The sequence below is a fragment of the Cimex lectularius genome, unplaced genomic scaffold (genome assembly GCF_000648675.2).
Source record: "Cimex lectularius strain Harlan isolate CLEC.00 unplaced genomic scaffold, Clec_2.1 scaffold24, whole genome shotgun sequence".
Taxonomy (NCBI): Eukaryota; Metazoa; Arthropoda; class Insecta; order Hemiptera; family Cimicidae; genus Cimex; species Cimex lectularius.
Genome location: NW_019392666.1, coordinates 1059208 through 1076175, shown reverse-complemented (window position 1 = coordinate 1076175; position 16968 = coordinate 1059208). Strand labels below are relative to the sequence as shown.

Genomic DNA, 16968 nt, shown 5'->3' with positions numbered 1-16968 from the left:
TTTTTTTTACTTTTAACTTAAAATATTTTTTATTTTATTTTTGTGAAAAATCCCGATACGTTTTATTTTTTATCGTTTCTCATGGACCCCCCAAAGTTTTTCACTAACTCTCAAGAATAACAGTCGATAAATATGAGCCAATATTTCACAAATGACAAAATATTCAACAATGTGTATTTTTTACACTGAGTTTAAAGGTAAAAATGCTTTTTAGTTTGGAGCAACCATCCTAATTATTTGTAAAAACCTTTTACATTCTCTCATTTTTTCAACCAATTACCAACTCATTGATCATTTCAATGGATAGTAAATTTTAGTGATAAAATTGTCCATGGTATCATAAGAAATACTTCGTAACTATTTTCTTAAATAATCGATTAACAGGGCGCTTTTGGCGTAGTTCATTGATAAAATTTGCCAAAACTTGTGCTTGAGAAGTTGCACAATAAAATAAAATTGACATGAATAAGTGGAAATAATTGAGATAGAATAAAGAAGTTCTTTGAGTAGAACCATCTACAAAAAGTACATGAAATAAGCACTTATTATTTTTGCTTATTTCTAAGAAAGAAATATTTTTATGAATTTTGCATTTTAGACAAGGTGTGTCTATGGCAAATAGGTCAACAAAAATTTATTTCATGACAATTAAAACCTTCTACTAAGGATACGTCGTATAGGGAACTTATTACAGTAGAGAATTTAATAAAAGACTGCAAACAAAGAAATAAACAACCCAAATGATATGCTCAGCCTTGGGTAGATGTGAATGCTAACCAGACTATCATGTTTTTATATTATTTCTGTGATTTGTTATTTATCCACAATTGACTAGGCCCTGAATACAGAGAGGCTTAACAATAGCATAAAGAAAAGTGAGTTGGTTACCATTTATAAAAATTGTAACAGCAGGAGAAACAGAAATTAGGTGTAAAACACAAGAAAATTTGTTCTCGTGCGATAAAAGACCAAACAGAGATGTGCACCAAAAAATCTGCTAGATGCCACTATAATCTATAAAAAGCAAAAAAAAAATTTACGTTGTATAATAATTCAGTTAAAACTCAATCACCCTTTTCGGGTTTTAAAGGTAATGTAATCATGACTCAAATTTTAAATTTCATGATAAGCCAAGGTTTACTTTTAATTAACACAAAACAGGCAAATAGGCTTTAATATTTGTAATTGAATTACACTTTCTGTTGTTTTACAGATGGTAAAAAAAAGGAGAATGAAAAGGTGTGGGACAGGAGAGCAAAAATGTGCAAGGAAAAGTAGTATTAATCACTCTCCTCTTAACATATTTTTTTTATCTGTAAGCTTTCTCATAATTAATAACTCTATGCAGAACACTATTCTGATTCTGTATTATACAATATTTTTTGTGTAGTTATAATTTATAGAATAATTATTTCTAGGAAAGAACACCTAATATAACCATATACAGTGAAATGCTAAAAACAAAACTATATATTTTAAATTGAAAAGGTCATCATAATTCAACACCATCATATCCCCTCGCAAACAAATATATTTTAAATTAAAGAAAACAAAAACAGGACAACACTTATTAGTTAAGAGGGATAAACATTTCTCTGATAATTTGATAATATACTAAGTTTATACTATTTATTTGTGGGTCATCTTGAGGATAATGACATATGAACTGACAAATCTACAACAATCTCTGCTTTCTTGTTTATAAATTCTCTGCATCTCCATTCTCCTCACTCCGAAACATCAAAGGTTGTCCATTGAAATGACCACAAACGTGCGGTATCTATGCCTCAAGCTCAAGGCACAACCCAACATTATGTCCTCCTTCTTTGAAGTTCTTGCCATTGATCTGTGTTGAGAGAGAAATAGTCACACCTAGAAAAGAAATACAAAAATATTGATGGTAGATTGTGGTAAAACAAAATTAAACTGTTAAAAATTAATTAAAACTGTTACAATTAAAACAAAATTAAAACTGTTAAAATTTTTAAAATTTTAAAATTAGCAACAAAAATATTGTTTTACGAAAATTAGAACATAACAATGATGGATTTTTCTTTTATGAACTGACAATGATATATGTACCTATTTAAATCTTAATGAATCAGACAAATATATTTAGGCTTTCTGCAATTTATTTTCGGATCTAAGTTTAATTGCAAATGGTAGAACAACCAATAGGAATCGATTTCAGGATTACCACAGTATATTTATGAAACAAGGTACATTTTAACTTACAGATTCATCTTTAAGTTTGAAAGTCATAATTGACTATATTAATTATTTCAGTTAATTATACTTTTTATCTAATATCTTGATTGAGATGAAAAATTAGTTTAACGAGCGTGATTCAAACCCACTACCTTCAGCTCAATACACCGCTACCTTAGATAAGAAATATAATTAGTTGTTCGTAAGTTTAAAATCAAAGATGCAATAATTTTTATAAAACCATTTTGAAAATATGTAGCAATATTCAATAATTGATCGATAATAAAAATGGTTTTGCTTGACCTTTGTTAACCTTTTCAGGACTGAGTTTATCTCGTTGTTTCCCCCCCCCCCCGTTTTAAGAGTTCTAGCTAGACACGTAGCTTCTACTGAGTTGAATTTGTATCCAATGTGTAGCAGACACCTCGGCATCAAATGAACACCTCCCACCCCTTTCCCTGTTATCTCATAATCAACAAACACTCATTTCTCCCCTTCTCGTCACAATCTGGCCTCTTTCTTCAACTTTTGCAAAATTTCAACCAAATCATTTTTGTTGCTCTTATTTTTGTATGTTTATCTGTATGTATAAAAGTGAATGTTCTTATGTGTTAATGATAAAAACGAAAACTACTGAACCAATTTCAATGAAACTTTCACATTTTGTTTTATTAGTGCTGGGTGGGTTTAGAGGATATAAAATGAGCATATAAATATTTAAAAAAATAAATAAAAATAAAATAAACAAACAAATACGCTGACACTACAATCGTCAGCAGCAGTGTAGGTAGGACTACAAACCATCGGCATGTGGCCTTACCGACAATTGTCCTACTCAGCCAAACCAACTGAATTGAGAAAAGTGAATGTCTATTTAGTGTGCAAAGATTACTACAAAGGTCAATTTTGTTTTACACGTTTGTATACATAAGCAATTATAAATTATATAAAATATTATTAAACATTACTTTACTAAACTCTCTCAGTTAAAATTAAATGAGATAAGTAATGCTGTTATTTTGCCAATTGGATTTATAAATATTCTGAATTACAATTAATATTTTTAGTTGAGATGAAAAAGTTAATGGCATGAGCGGGATTCGAACCCACCATCTTCGGCTAGATACGACGCTGCTCTACCACTTGAGCTATCATGACCTCGATCCACTCGGACATCAACTTCCTATCTCAACCCCACCTTATGAGTTTTCCCTCCTTCGAAATCCCGCTCGTGCCATTAACTTTTTTCATCCCAACTAAAAACCTTAATTAATTGCAATGTATTAATTGGTCAAGCAGACCACGAAATTAGTGAAAATATTCTGCATGTTATAAAATGTGAAGTTACGAAGTTCCGTAATAATGAGTTTTTCAATGTTTTGTAATTAATTGAATGATTTTACTGAATTATGAATAATTAGTTATTCAGAAATCGTGAGATGCGGTCTGGTGTGATGTAGGTTTCAGAAAAAATTTTCTTTATCATGCCAACGTTTCGATATTTATTGAGATCATCTTCAGGGCCTGGGATTTACAAACACTGTTTACATTTAACAAATACATGTAAGATGTGGAAAAAAGTGAATTTATACAATGCAAAATATACGATTTGATTGAATATAAAAAAATATATTTTGCATTGTATAAATTCACTTTTTTCCACATCCTACATGTATTTATTAAATGTAAACAATGTTTGTAAATCCCAGGCCCTGAAGATGATCTCAATAAAGATCAAAACATTGGCATGATAAAGAAAATTTTTTCTGAAACCTACATCACACCAGACCGCATCTCACGATTTCTGAATAATTATCGATTAACAGTCATTAATCACCCCACATTATGAATTATGTTTTTTAATATTACATTCTGTCATTTTGACACTGCTGTTGTACAATTGCTGTTGGAATTGCATTTTGTTTTATTTAAAAAGCAACAAAAACGACAAAATATGGTCGTTACAGAAATATTGCCAAGAGAATTTCAGGTGAAAGACAAAATAAAACAGATGAAGAAACGGCATAACGAAATGAACAAAATATATATGCTATAAATCATCACATCACGAAGCACAAAATGAAGACGTCGAGTAAGAATTAGAAAGTTAAGACTATCCTTGCCCTATTGTGATCAAAATGAACAACATAACAATTACGTATGAACTTTTTGACTCTCTGTTATACAATTGAATTTTGCTGTTGTTTAAAATACCACCAAAACAACGACACAACAAACATGTGTATATGTGCCAAATGGAATCACCAAAAACATTGTACACAAAAGCACTGTAAGGAATTTAACACTGTATACAACAGTAATTTCAATTTAATTCACTGTAATCCAAAACAAAAATAATATTGCCTATGTAAATATCTAATATAACTAAATACAATCATTGATATCAAACATTCAATCGTGTTCATTTAATAAATAATCCTATCTGGCAATTACAATATGTATATTCAAAATAATGTGTTAAATAACCCTTTTTATTATCCACTTGGGCAACGCCGGGTTATAAACCTACTCTTTTATAAATATATATTGTCAATATTTTTTTTCCAACTCTGTTCCCAGTGTATACATACCATACACGTATAGAGTTAACACTTGTAAACTTGTAATAAATTAGTAATCACTTACTTTTATTTAATTATATTTTAAAACACATAACGAATACTTTTTGTAAAACATCAGTTTTCATGTAAATACAACTTTCATTAGTTTTCTACTTCCATTTACTTACTCCCATTGAAAACCATAATATGTAAGAAATGCACTGTCAAATTTGAATGGAACTGGTGCACCCCAAAAGGAGTAAGAGCAATTCAAAGCGAATGCAAATCAGTACGGTAAAGGGTAAGAAACTATCTTGTTTCCAATTCAAAAGTTTGGCTGCTAATAGTGCAAGTACAAAAATAAGTCACGATTCAAAGTTTTTAGCATCATTAAAATGCTAAGTTAAATTAATAATATTACAAAAATACAGGATTACTTTACGATAGGATGAAAAACTCCAATTTGTATCAATTGTCTTGTACTAATTTAAATTACTGCTCTGTTCAAATTGACTAAGATAAGAGGTGCTTACCATCTCTAAGCTTTTGCGAATAGCCAAGGCCGATAAGTGATTGATTGTTGACTTTGAGTCTGAGGGCCGCATCAGGGTCGAGGTTGTACTTGCATCCAATACCCAAGTCTGTCACATTGCTGTCAGAAGCCCATGAAATGTTCACAGCTGTCTCGAGCTTGTTGCTGACCTTGTGGAACACTGAGCCTCCAAATACGCGTCCATCATTTCTATACAAATTAAATGTCACATTATTAAGACAATTGAATTGAGGTGTACATGATGTTTTGCTATTAAAAAATCAGGGATAAGGCAAATTTAAAAGGAAGAAAAACTCGGTTCCTTAAACAAGCTTTCGAATATATTCATCTATATCTCCCCTTATATATCTTTTGTCCATCCATTCTACATACGACAGTTTTTCTTTCTTTCGAATTTGCCTATCTTATAATAATAATATTAAGGCTGATATCAATCACAACATATTTTTCTTTTTAAATTTTATATTAATATTACTTATTAATAGAATAAGAATCATTAATCGTACATCAATAAGGAAAATCAATCAATATTTATGAATACTTAATTTAAAAGTAACAGGGTACAATACTGTAAATATATGTGATGTATACTTACATACTAGTGTTCAAAATAAAGTCTTTTGTACAGAATCCCATGGAAAATTTGTTTTCTGTCAGCTTAGTCTTGGCAGTGTCAAATGCTGTCTGATAACCACACAACCAACCTGAAACACAAACTCATTAAAGAGAGTTATTTGAAAATTAATAAAAGACTCACCTCCATAACCAAGAACAGCACCGCCTTTGATGACCGGGCCACCTGGTTTAAAGTCGGTGTCTAGATTGAGTGCACATGCGTCATTTCTGAATTCAGCCTTTAGTCTGAGTGTCTTATCTCTGCAATTAGAACAAAAACCATTAGCATTTATTTTTGGTTTAACATGTAATTTATGTCAAAATACCCTTTATGCGGAACAAATGATGTATCACATGATACCTTGGCGCCTTCACAGAAATCAGACAAAGCAATTTCTGTTGCAAGAACATTTTCAGTGTTCCACTTTTCCGTAAATGTTACTCCTACAATACAAAATAAGATCATATGCGGATTGTCTAGCTTTCTATCCCATTCTAACTGGTTTAATGGCATTAAAATAAATTTTTAATAGCAATGAGGTGTATAACATACTTAAAGTGACCACCTACTGATTAATTTTCAATATTCTTAACATGTTGACCGAGGTCCTGTTCAGCCTACATTGCTACCCTGTGCTGAATTGATTTAACGGTTCAAAATAAAATGATTATGTTGATGCTCACAACAAGAAATTATAAGATTTCAACATGCAGTGAGCAACCGCAGTTAACATGTTAATCATCCTGATAAATGAATTAGAGAAAAAAGATTTACCATATTCTTTAAATTTGTATTTTGTTTCCAGGTTTCCGACAACATTCTTGGTCTCCAAGTTCTGTACACCACCAGTGCTGAATTCAACACCGGTGTTCGACTTGGTTTTAACATCTAGTTTCAGAAGGCCGAAGTGATAACCTTTCCCAAACACATCCCTTGCATTCTTCCCCAAATCGGCATAGAACGGAGGAGACATAATTAGCTAAAACATAAATTTCAGCAATGATATACGAACATCCAGGTTATTATATGAGGGCACTAAAGTTTAGTTATAAAAATTTTAATTATTAGTTGTGTAAAAAATAAAAACCTAAAACAATTTCAGAAAAAAATTTTTTTTTATTGAATCTTCAACGATTTCAAACTAAAAAGTCAAAATGGAAAAGCTGTTTCAAGTAATTATGTTTTATTGTCTTAAAATCATTATCTTTTATGAACGAACAACTTCATCGGTAAAATTTTCATTAGTAAAACCTTACTTATTCTAATTCTAACTTTGATGAAGTATAGATTAGTCAATCCCTAACTTTCCATGTCAGTTTTTGCAGAACACATTTCAATTGTGATTATTATATTTTTAACTCAGGTCAATTCAAATATACATTTAACTAAGTTTTGTCTCTACAAAAGCTTTCAAGTAATATGAATTGATATCATGTTAAACCAGCACTTTGTCACTTATTGGGTCTGTCTTCACTCGCAAGTTTGTCAAACTCAAGAACTCATAACCTCACTGAAGATGGCGCAAATCTGAAACTCATTTGAGTAGTTGAACAAATCATAAGAGAAGACGAACCCAATAAGTGACTCAATGCTGATTCAGCATCAGTTCACAGACTCCCAGTATCAGCTCTAATGAGGCATGTGACAAGAGGTTTTTTTACCGTGGTTTCTTCATTATCACAGATTTATTAATTTATTACAGACCCTCTGAGAATGTATATTATTTTTTTAATGTTTGTAACATTTATCAAGGGGCTTTTTTTTTTTTACAATGGATACCAGGAACTGGAGTAGTTCCCCTGAGCACTGCAGCTGTACAGCTTATTTTACTTTATCCCTGGCTCCATTTTTGGAGGCTTGCAACACGCTTGTGAATTTGAGCCCCGGTGTTCTTCCATTGAAGAAACTTATTTTTGAAGGGTTTGAAGGGGGTTGGGACCCCTTTCAGTAATGAAGAGGAAGTTCAGGATCGCTGAGATTTGATCCCGCCCCTTCCATTGATGAGTGCGTGTCAATTTCTTTCAATTGCAGCCACCGGTCCCCTTGGGCGTCAGAATAAGTCCAGAGGGGACGGTGGGGATCGAACCCACGACTACGAGATCTACTAGCCGAGAGACTAACGCCTTAAATACTCAGCTACCATGGCCCCCTATCAAGGCTATGAAACAAGACTTTTTTTAATGGCCTTGTGAACATAGCACATTAGCAATGCAAGATGTGTGTACATTATTTGACAATGCATTGCTTTCTTTGGGGAAGGATATTGTGAAAAAAAAAAAAGAAAAGGCCAGGAGTAAAGGTGGGAATTGAACCCACGACAACAGGATCTACGAGTCGAATCTATCATGCTAACCACTTGGCTACTATAGTCCCCTAAAACAAGAAAAATAAAATGCATAAATAACAAAAAATAGTTTTTGTATGATTAACTTGGAGTCGTGACCATTTTTTGAATAGTAAAATAAAACCTCATTCTGTGCTTTCTACCAAAAAAATGTTCTGTTGTATCCAGATTCGACATAATTTATAGATTACAGGCGTGCAGATACAAAACCTTTGAAATTTTCTAAGAAAAAGTTTATTCACAAGAGCAGAAACTAAATGATAACTTGAACTATACAGTCACAGTCATTGCGTTCAATGCGACGATGAATCGTCCAATCAAATAAATCATCGGACAAGATCAATTCTTGGCCAAATCGAAGGATAAGAATAATCACAAAAGAAATTATCTTTTAAAAAATGTCAAAACGCTTGAATTTCATGCTAAAAGTATGTGCAAATTAGGTCAGCTAATTTAACATCTATGTATGGACCACACGAGGTATCTATTTAATAGCTACTTAAATTATTCGAAGAATAAAGTCGACTTACTTCGTTAATTAATTAAATAAGTTATGAAATAGAAAAGTCCGGATTATGGCTAAATATCAGTCGGATTGACGAAGAACACGAGGCCGGAGTCAATGGCGTTCTCTGAAAAGTGAGATTTGGCTTAACCCAAAGGAGATGAAAAACCACAGCTCACCGGTGCACATGGCCGGCCAGAATCAATCTAGCTTTGCCAATTTTCATCGGTCTTTTCTATTCTGGGAAGCACGGAAAATACACGGAACTTTTTTATTTTACCAAGTTTTCTCGTCGAAAACCGTTTGAAACGTGTTTTTGCAAATTGTTTGAATTGAAAACTGCAACCGTTTTGGCTAGATACCATTTCTTTGGTTGGAGGGAAAGCGGTCAAGATTCAAAGTCAAGGTCCTTTCATCAAGTGAAAGTTCTTTTCAGTTGATTGGTGATAATAAATTTAAATCCCGCTTTTGTAAAATACATTTTGCACATGTACATTTGAATGTGCAACAAACTTTCTGGTTAATGCAAATTTAAATAAAAGCGATTCCAAACTATTTGAATATTAGACCAAAAAAGACCCTTCAATATTGACAATTGTATACATTAAATTACAATTATACTGTTCAAATTTTGTCATTGTATTTTGAAATATAGACAACTGGTACTACAAATACATATATGATTCTTTATATAATATATATTTAATCCTGTGTTATATTACTCTTTTGCACTCATGTTATATATTAACGGAGTATAGGCACATCCAGTATGACAAATTCTTCACTTCTTTATAAAAAGATAGTTTCTACTCATAGTTAGTCGTTTTCAACAATCCATATTTTAACCTGATGATGAGCTATAAGCTTGAAATCTGGATCATTGTAAACAACTATCTGTGAGCAGGATATATAAATTTATAAATATTGAACAACATACTCCACCATTTATCATTTCTAACTCTTCACTTGTTCAAATTTATATTGCAAAGTTTTTATACTGAAATAAAAGATTATTTCAAAATAAAATGCTTTTAATGTTCTTGGTTCTGATAAAAGTACAGATTTTAAGGCAATCAGCAGTACTGTTGTGTTCTGCATGATCCTTCAAGTGTCACTCGATTTGGAAATGTAGACATATTTTATGCTTTTAAATCCTTCAAATTGGTATAAATAACAGTAACTTTTGTGTGTGTAATCACTGCAATTCACAGGTGATGGACGTGCTAATTTAACAGCAAAAAGAGCAATATAAAAATGCTACAAAAATTAAGCAGATACTGTATGAGGATTTTTCGTTTTACATATCAAAGGTGTGGGCATTATAAGATGGGAAAACAGTTCGGACAATAAGTTACATGATATAAAAAACAATGTAAAATAATGGAAGCCATCACTTAGAAAATCAAGGGAAGAAGAGGCTGTCCTTTAATCGCCACACATGACTAAAACATGGGCATTTATTGTACCAGGATCCTCCCTTATTTGTGGAAGGTGCAATGAGCCACTTACAATGAAACATACATTTACCTTGTGTGTCATACAAGGCATTTAGGGAATCTTTTGGTCTGGTAAATTTGAAAAAGGTATTAGATGATGAAACAATCGAAAGGGACTTTTCTTTGAAAATGGTTTACAAAGAAAACCTGGTCATTTGAGGGATGTGGTTGATGGCACTGGCATGTATATCTTGTAAAAATGTCTGTACAATGAACAACAATCAGAGTTCACATTTGCCTTATGCACGGTGTACTTCACACCAGGCTAAGCCCCCCCCCCCTTACACAATAGATATGGTCAAAGCAATTTATAAAAATAGCTTTGTTGAAATACCAAATAACAAAATAAGAATATTAAGAAAACCACAGCTATGGAAAACAGACCCCTATATTCTTAATTTTCAAATTAGGCTAAAATTTAAAATATATCAAATAAAAAACAATCTACCTGAAAGAACAACATATACGTTTGTGAATTTTGATGTTATCAAATGATGTTGTTAGCTTTAATTGTTTAATTTCAGTTAAATAAAAAAAAAATATTAAAACATCATAAAATATACTGTTAGATCGTTTCCTATAATTTTGGTCACTTGTCCTCATCATTTCAATATGTTCAGTGCTAGATTTGCAATAACTCTGAAACATGAAAATGATTGGAAATGACCAAATTTCTACCCCCCCCTTTAGACACCATACAGAAATCTCCCAATAAAATAAAAATGCATAAATTTAAGAAAGAAAATATCAGAATTTTTTCATTAATAGTTTTAAATGAAACCTTACTGCTATAAATCTATAATGTATAATTAACAATAAGTGCTATCTTTATCACAGATTTTAGCAATTAAAAAGAATTTTTTTTTTCTGGCATCTAAAAATCCATTTGATGTAATTATATTTCAATGTTTAATTGACAATGTATCAACTGCAAAATTATTACCTTGTTGGGCCATGGTTTCGGGCATGTTCTCACTTCGGAGCCGCTACCACCACCTGAGTTACCACCTTCACCCCCTTTTGACGCTTGGTCTTTGTTGGGGTCCTGGCAGTCGTGGCGGAGAGGGACACAACACCCTTGGTTACTCATATCTCAACCCCTTCACATCTCCATCCTAAACCCAAAAGTCAGTCCCGATTCAATATGGTCTGCGATTCCTCCAGTTTACATGTTTCAACTACCTCTAATACAAACAGCAAATTTAAAAGGAAACATTTTTGTTAGTCAACTTAACTGAAAACATATGTTTTTGGTTAACATTTTTTAAAATATAATTATTAAGAAAACTAGTTCCCAGCTGTCATATATAAGTTGTGAATGATCAAGTAAAAGCATACTTAATTTTGTAGACAAATTATATTTATATGCGTACTTTTTTATTATAAAATTTTTAACTATTATACATAAAATAAATTTTTAAAATGTTTATTTTAAATGATATGTTTATGCACAACTTAAAAACTTTCTTTGAAATAACTTGCACCTTGCTTGTCATGCACGGAGTAAGCATAAATAAAATTAAACTTTTTGAAAACAAGAAAAAACTGGTTTTGCTTGAGGGATCCATATGAAACAATTAAAATGATTCAATCAAAATAACGTTTTCTGATAGGCTCGCATGATGTGCAATAAAACTAGTTTGCCTTATTTATTATCAAAGCTTAACATGAATGAATTCCTTACATCTTTTTAGAGAAAATACTAGAAGTATTTATTTAAATATTTGATACTGAAATATCTCAGAAAGTTTTACAAAATCCATATAAATATTGCTAAGTTAAGTTTCATGTCAATACATGAGAGATTTATAGAAAAGCGTGATATCATGTTATCTGTTGTCATATATTTTTCGAGCAGCCGCATATATTTTATGTTATGGGGTTGTGCGGTGGGGTTCTTCTAATTGCAAGAATTTGAAAAGTTAATTTTTTTGTTTTATATAAATAAATTTTTCACTCTAACTACTTGTTTACCTTGAGACTGGATTCGATTTGAACCACTTTACATCCTGAGTACATTAAAAAAAGTACTAACACTTGAAGAGTCCTGTTTGCCAAGAATCCCAGCAAAAGAAATAAGAAACTTATACTGGTATAAGGATTTATGTGAGCTGTGCAAGACATAATTTGAGTGGGGGATCAATTGAATAACTTTTGTTAAAAATAAAAAATAATATGCATTCAAAATTTTTGCCATAGCACACAATTTCGGGAATGGTAAAAACCTTTTGACCCGAATTTAGAGAACAAGCTGAAACTAATTATCTTAATCTTATACAAAAGTTCATAAAAAGTAGAGGGGGGCTTACTAAATCTGAATTTTCTTGTTAGCCGATCAGCCAGAAGTTGGCGATGCTCTTTATGTAATGAAATGTTTCAGTTCATTGCTGACTGTCCAATTCTCGCACAATTCAAAGTTATGTACCTCAATAAAATAAAATTGAGAAGGTATGAATTTATTGATGTGCTAAATGGAAGAAATTGGTAAGCCCTTTACAGCTGTACATCCCATGCAGTCAAATACTGCAAATTTTTGATAGATGAATTTTATTTTTAAATTGGACTTTTTAATTTATTTTAATGTACTAACCCCGTACTTAATATTATTGTGTTGCCTCTATATTCACAATAAATAAGTATATAATACTGTTTTCTTTTTCTAGGTTTTTGTTTATTGTTTTTCACTGGTCAACACATGCAGGAATAATCCGTACAATATATGTGGTTATATGCTATGTACTGTTTTATTTTTCAATTTTTGTAAATAAACACAACCATTCATTCAATTTGTCTTCTACAAATGATTTAAATAAATAATACAATTCTGATTTATTTAATCTTAATTTGTTTTATATCTTTTTTTATTTAATGGTACTAAAAATTGGTACATATTGTTCAGTGAAGGATGACACATTTTTTGTTTAATAGTTCTAATATATTAATATATACATATGCTCAAAGTGTGCTTGTCCACATTTCCAAAAAATATTTTAATCGGTATGAGAAAAAAATTATAAAATTTATAATACATATGTATAAAAATTAAAACAGTGAAATTATGTAAATACTTGCAAAATTATTATTTAAAGATAATTTTCTTAGGTTTAGGCTGGCTATAATTATTTTTTGAATGAAATTTTGTGTGGTTTGCATTTTCTTGATAATCTTCATCCACACTAAACTTTCCTTTTTTTAAAGTGTCGACAGACACAACTTTATTAAATTTCCTATTTTTCTGTAGGCTTTTAGGGCAGTCCTGTTTAAGATGGGTCACATCCCCACAGAGCCTACATCCACCACCATTCGGGTAGAGGCCACGTGGATTATCTGGACAGTTCTTAGATAGATGGCCTTGCTCTTTGCAGATAAAGCAGGAAGCAAATTTGAGTTCATCCCAGGGCGCCTTGCACTGGAACATCGAGTGTTCTGTTGATCCACACTTGTAACATATCCCACTGGATGTGAGAGTGGGACAAGAGGATAAATTGTGGCCATATTTGCGACAATTGAAGCACAACTTCTTCTTCATTTTTGCCAAAGACCTCTCAGCTTTTTGCCTTTCCTTTTTTATTAAAAATTGTATCTTTGACATTGGTAAATTTTTGTTTTGAAGTTCTTTCTTCATTTCCTTTAGCCTGTTTGCATCATCCTCTTTCACATAGAACCCACCGAATCTTACTATTTTAATTTCTTGTCCATCGACAAGCACAGTCTTATTACCCTCATCTGGCTTTCTTCTTTTGTACGATTTACATTTGTCTTCTGTATTGTCACATTGTGTCATTCCATCTGTGTGTTCATTTTGCTGCTCTTCTGCAGCATTTCCTTCTTCTTCTGTATCTTTGTGAATATCAATTTCCATTTTAGACAATTTTTTCTTTTTTTCTTTTTGTTTTATATCATCAATCTCTGTATCCTCTGTATCATTTACACTAAGATTATGGTTTTCTTTTTGCAAATTCATACCATCCCCAAAGTCCTCATGAGCTTTGTTTTGTTTCTTTTTACCTTGCTCTTTGTTTGAATTATCATTTATACGCTCTCTCTCTTTCATTTTTAGTGAAAGATTTTCTTCAAACTCACACCACACGGTATTAACAGGAGTAGGAATAGTTTCTTCTGCATTCTCTACTTTAGTTTCAATCTGGTTCTCGTCCCTACTTTCTTCCTCCTCATCCGAACATTCCTCTATGGGTTGCTTCAACACTTCCCACGGAGTCGAATCCTCGGCTACTTTGTTGAACGAAGGTTTGCCGACACCTTGCACTCTTGCAAATCTAGTCATTCTAAAACAAAAAGAAAAATTGCATGGATTGTAATATTTAAGTTAAGTATTTATATTATAAGCTTAAAATAAAATAAATGAGTCATTTATGCCGTTTACATTCCTTTACTTCAGAATTGTTTTTAAATTTTCTCTTTGATTAAAATTAACATAGATATTGGTAGATAATTTAACTTAAATTGTTAATAAATAATATAGGGGCAATGGTGGCCGCAACGGTTAAGGCATTGACACAGTGCTCATAACTATAAGGAAAAGGTCCTGGGTTTGAATTTAACGGCCCTAATACAATTTTTTTTTTAAACACCAACACCCCTACGGTAGATATGACATCTGATGCGAACCTCATTAAAATAAATAAATAAAATAAGTAACTAATAATAAACTTAAAAACAAATGTATTTTAAATAATCAACCCGATAAGATGAACCATGCTTATTATGTGTAGTATTTAGTGATCGTTGATTAATGATTATTTGGAGATCACAAGATGTGGTCTTCTGTGATGTAGGTCCGCAGCTCATGATCTCCAAATAATCATTGTTTATTACATTAAGAATAGGCCACACAAAGTTGACACACAGAGACTTATTTTTGGGCCAATGTGGTATGTGTCCAGCATGCAGAGAAAGTTTGCTCGATGTGTCTCATCTAATTGAAGGGTGTAGTTCCTTTGCTCCATTTAGAGTGTAGGATTGCCAACAAATATGAGGATTGTGCTTGAGCATGGCAGCAAATATCGGCTCCCCTGTTCCCATTTTTTGAGAAAATGGGGTTGTTTTATTGTACTGATAGTTTTGTGTCCCTAATATGTGCTGAGAGTGAATGAATTTATTGGCATGAAAGTGTAATGTGAGTGGGTCGATAGAGGAATATTGAGTACCCTCAATTAGGTACGTTGAACTCCACCACCCTAATTGAGTGAATGGGTTTGGATCTAGAAACTGCATACGTTGGGTGGTGAATTGGCCTAGCTGTTAATAGCATCCGGAGTCCGACCTCAGTGGCTGGACGGATAATATCAAGATCTGACCCCGGACTGCCAATGTCTGGGGTTGATTCCGATTATGATTTATTGTAAATTACAACACTACATGTATGTACAAAATCAGTAATCAGTAATTGTTTATTAGAAAACTCAATTGAAAGCGGACTCTTTCTTTATTCATAAATGAAAATTTGGAGGGTAAAGGGGATATGACATAGTTATAAATATGTAGTGATTAGTGACCATTAGTCTATGATTATTCGGAAATCGTGAGATACGGTCTGGTGTGACGTAGTGTTTAAGAAAAACATTTTCTTTATCGTGCCAACGTTTCGATCTTTATTGAGCCCTGAAGATGATCTCAATAAAGATCGAAACGTTGGCACGATAAAGAAAATGTTTTTCTGAAACCTACGTCACAACAGACCGCATCTCGCGATTTCCAAATAATCAGTAGTTATAGAGTACATAATTACTCTCAAACTGACCACTGATGATGGCGAAAAGGAGTAACGCATATGAGAGTCACAGGAGGAAAAAATAATTGAAAACGACCAAGCTAAAGTACATAACTATAATGCAACATGCTTACCTATAGAAATTAGCCAAGATCTGTCAAAAATATTAAATGCGCCCAAATTTCTTTAATTCGATCAAATTGGTTTGTATCAGAACTTAAATTTCATTTGAGTTAAATACAACTGTCATGTCATCACGTGTGCATACAACGCAGTATGGCAGTAAGCAGTTAACAAACCTCCTGGCTCGAAGTATAAATAAAAATGAACATTAGTTCTCAGTTGATTAAACCATCGATGTTTGTACCGCTAAAGTATCGATATGTATACTTCGTTAAGAGCCACAACGTATATACTTATTAGTTATGTACATAGGTATATAGAAACATATGTACATTCCTTTTACTGCTTAAAATTGATCTCGATGTACTCAAAAACATTTATAGTATATAATAGAATATATAGAACAGCTCAATTATGTGTATATTATATGTTATGTTAACTATATTATTTTATGATTAATTATAAGTATACTCACTACGTTCCCTTATATTCCCGTCATTGTATGTTTTATATATTTCACATATTCTTAGTTGCAGTCGAACCAACGTTTCGATCTTTATTGAGATCATCTTCAGGGCCTGGGATTTACAAACATTGTTTAAATTTAACAAATACATGTAGAATGTGGAAAAAAGAAAAAAAATTGTATATTTTTGCTTAGTTTGTAAATAGTTGTTTCTATTTTTGTACATACAAAAAATGGCGTGGCTGTCCGTTAAATAAATAAGTAAAAAATAAACAAATATCATGATTTATCCCTTCTTCTATGTCCGCCGAATAATTACCCGAATATTCGGCAGAGATGTCATCATCAAAAGCTGGAAACCACTT

General features: G+C 32.0%; 2 protein-coding genes across 3 annotated transcripts; both read right to left on the bottom strand.

Moving 5' to 3' along the window:
- Positions 1-1292: 1292 nt before the first annotated feature.
- LOC106660834 (voltage-dependent anion-selective channel-like) lies at positions 1293-11536 on the bottom strand. 2 transcript variants are annotated; one of them, XM_014383806.2, is made up of 7 exons: positions 11227-11536; positions 6713-6917; positions 6264-6381; positions 6080-6198; positions 5918-6026; positions 5303-5511; positions 1293-1872 (listed from the first exon to the last, which is right to left on the bottom strand). In XM_014383806.2, exons 1-7 carry the CDS (start codon positions 11371-11373, stop codon positions 1781-1783), a joined length of 999 nt encoding a protein of 332 aa, XP_014239292.1. In that variant the 5' UTR covers positions 11374-11536; the 3' UTR covers positions 1293-1780. The 2 variants fall into 2 exon arrangements, with proteins under 2 accessions (XP_014239292.1, XP_014239294.1); XM_014383808.2 differs by lacking the exon at positions 11227-11536 and adding an exon at positions 8813-8949.
- Positions 11537-13111: 1575 nt separating this feature from the next.
- LOC106660943 (myb-like protein X) lies at positions 13112-16333 on the bottom strand. Its single transcript, XM_014384019.2, has 2 exons — positions 16149-16333; positions 13112-14569 (listed from the first exon to the last, which is right to left on the bottom strand). Exon 2 carries the CDS (start codon positions 14566-14568, stop codon positions 13363-13365), a length of 1206 nt encoding a protein of 401 aa, XP_014239505.1. The 5' UTR covers position 14569; positions 16149-16333; the 3' UTR covers positions 13112-13362.
- Positions 16334-16968: the final 635 nt, after the last annotated feature.